The following is a 2,500-nucleotide window of genomic DNA, read 5'->3' as shown; positions in this document are numbered from 1 at the left end:
CACACACACACACACACTCACACACAGACACACACATCTCTGAAGGAGAGCTGGACTCAAGGCTTGTGCTGACTAGGAGACCAAGGAACTCTGTAATTACAATCAACTAAGAACATGATTTGGCGGTTTAATATAGCCAAAAGTGATTACAGTGTGTACAATGTAAGCTGTTGCATACTGCTGCAATTATTTCCTATTTTGTACTCTGTGAACGTTCCCTCAACTTCGGTCAACAATGCTGAACTTCTGGATTGACATCCTGCATGTTTGATAGTGACACAGACATGCTGCATGCGTGTTGCTAGAGACACAGACACCCTGCATGCGTGTTGATGGTGACACAGACATGCTGCATGCGTGTTGCTAGAGACACAGACATCCTGCATGCGTGTTGATGGTGACACAGACATCCTGCATGCGTGTTGCTAGAGACACAGACATCCTGCATGTGTGTTGATGGTGACACAGACATCCTGCATGTGTGTTGATGGTGACACAGACATCCTGCATGTGTGTTGATGGTGACACAGACATCCTGCATGTGTGTTGATGGTGACACAGACATGCTGCATGCGTGTTGCTAGAGACACAGACATCCTGCATGTGTGTAGGAAGTGACACAGACATCCTGCATGTGTGTTGATGGTGACACAGACATCCTGCATGTGTGTTGATGGTGACACAGACACCCTGCATGCGTGTTGATGGTGACACAGACATCCTGCATGTGTGTTGATGGTGACACAGACATCCTGCATGCGTGTAGGAAGTGACACAGACACCCGCATGTGTGTTGCTAGTGACACAGACATCCTGCATGTGTGTTGTTACTTAGAGACACAGACATTTTTACATGCTTGTTGCCGGGATCTTGAATGAATTAATTCATCTCATTTCCCTTATCACTTACAAGTTCATTGCACTGGTTCACCATTGGGCCTCAGGCTAAATAAACCTGAGATCCATTTGTTCAATCCAGAACCTCTGCCAAGTAATGTTTCGATTGTTCAGAAAAGAAAAACAGAGCTAGAGATTGACTAAGCATAAATAAATGCCTATTAACTATATAATATATATATATACAGTATAATCGGTGTTAGTGACGGGAATCTTAACGTAGCCGACAGCATCATCATTACCTACATAACAAGAGGGAATGTTCAAATTAATGACTCACCAGGTTCATGATGACAACTGTGAGCATCTCTTCATCTTTCATGTTCTGTTTAAAACACACACACACACACACACACACACACACACACACACACACACACACACACACAAACACACACACACACACACACACACACACACAAACACACACACACACACACACACACACACACACACACACACACACACACACACACACACACACACACACACAGAGAAAAGGACTAAATGAGGACTTAAGGACTGGGCATGTGCAGATATTTTGTAAACATCCAGTATTACAGAGTAAAAATTAAAACTTTTAAAACATTACCATTCTGTTTGTGATGTTCAATATTGTAACCTTGTTAGCAACAGGAATAGCTACTGTGCTAGATTTTCGTTTAATTTTGTTTCTTGGAGGTTACATTCATGTGGCAGGGAAGAATATGAGTGCTTTATACTTAATATTACACTAAGTCTAAATACTATTTTATAGAGAAGAATAGCAATGCATTGCAGTAATGTTACACTTAGTCTAAATACTATACAAAACAGATTTATTTGATATATAAACAGAGAAGAAAGCAATGCTCTGTCTCCACCAGTTGACTTTAACACAATTTGAAACAACTACTAATTCTGTATTGAAATAGCTGAGAAACAATTTACATGTTATGTTCATGGTTCAACATCATGGTTCAGTTTCTGTTACTTGCACTGAGAGCTGTTCAGGCTTATATGAATTAAACTACATATAGTTCATGACAACCGGGTAAACTTACTCACAATACATGTCTGTGGTTAAAACACATTTTGGAACACATTTACATATTACAAATTGGCCGTCAGGCTGTCAAGGAAAGTAATTCAATTTGACTAAGTCTATTTGTTCTAATTACCCCCTAGGGGTTATACCTCAGGTCTTGTCAATGAAATGAGAGTAATACAAAAGCTTACTGCACAGATACGAACACAAACTCTGTCTGACAAGCCCCGTAAAAACACATCATTCCACAAAATCTGACGCGGCGGCATCAGGAATCTGGGGGAGACTGGAAAGTGACAGGTGAAACCGGCTGGCAGAGAACAGGGGAGGTGTGTGTGTGTGTGTTGGGAATAGTCTTGGGAAAGCTGCTCTCTCATACTGACACAGGGGAGGTTTTTGGGAATAGTCCTGAGAAAGCTGCTCTCTCATACGGACGCAGGGGAGGTATTTCGGAATAGTCCTGAGAAAGCTGCTCTCTCATACGGACGCAGTGTGAGTCATGAGAAAAACTAGTGTGGAGGATGACTGAAATAAGGTTTTCATGTGTGCGAAAGTGTGAATAAGTATTTATGAAAG

General features: G+C 41.5%; 1 protein-coding gene across 2 annotated transcripts in view; it reads right to left on the bottom strand.

The window, feature by feature from the left end:
• chrnb1 (cholinergic receptor, nicotinic, beta 1 (muscle)) overlaps nucleotides 1-2,500 on the bottom strand; it is a 31,564-nt gene that overhangs the window by 25,398 nt on the left and 3,666 nt on the right. For both annotated transcript variants that reach the window (XM_080860159.1, XM_080860160.1), the window contains exon 3: nucleotides 1,178-1,222. In XM_080860159.1, coding sequence (XP_080716285.1) covers nucleotides 1,178-1,222 — 45 coding nt within the window. The remainder of the gene's footprint in view (nucleotides 1-1,177; nucleotides 1,223-2,500) is intronic.

Source organism: Sprattus sprattus (genome assembly GCF_963457725.1).
Source record: "Sprattus sprattus genome assembly, chromosome: 21".
NCBI lineage: Eukaryota > Metazoa > Chordata > Actinopteri > Clupeiformes > Clupeidae > Sprattus > Sprattus sprattus.
Note: the sequence above shows the minus strand (reverse complement) of the source record. Positions and strands in the feature narration are given on the sequence as shown.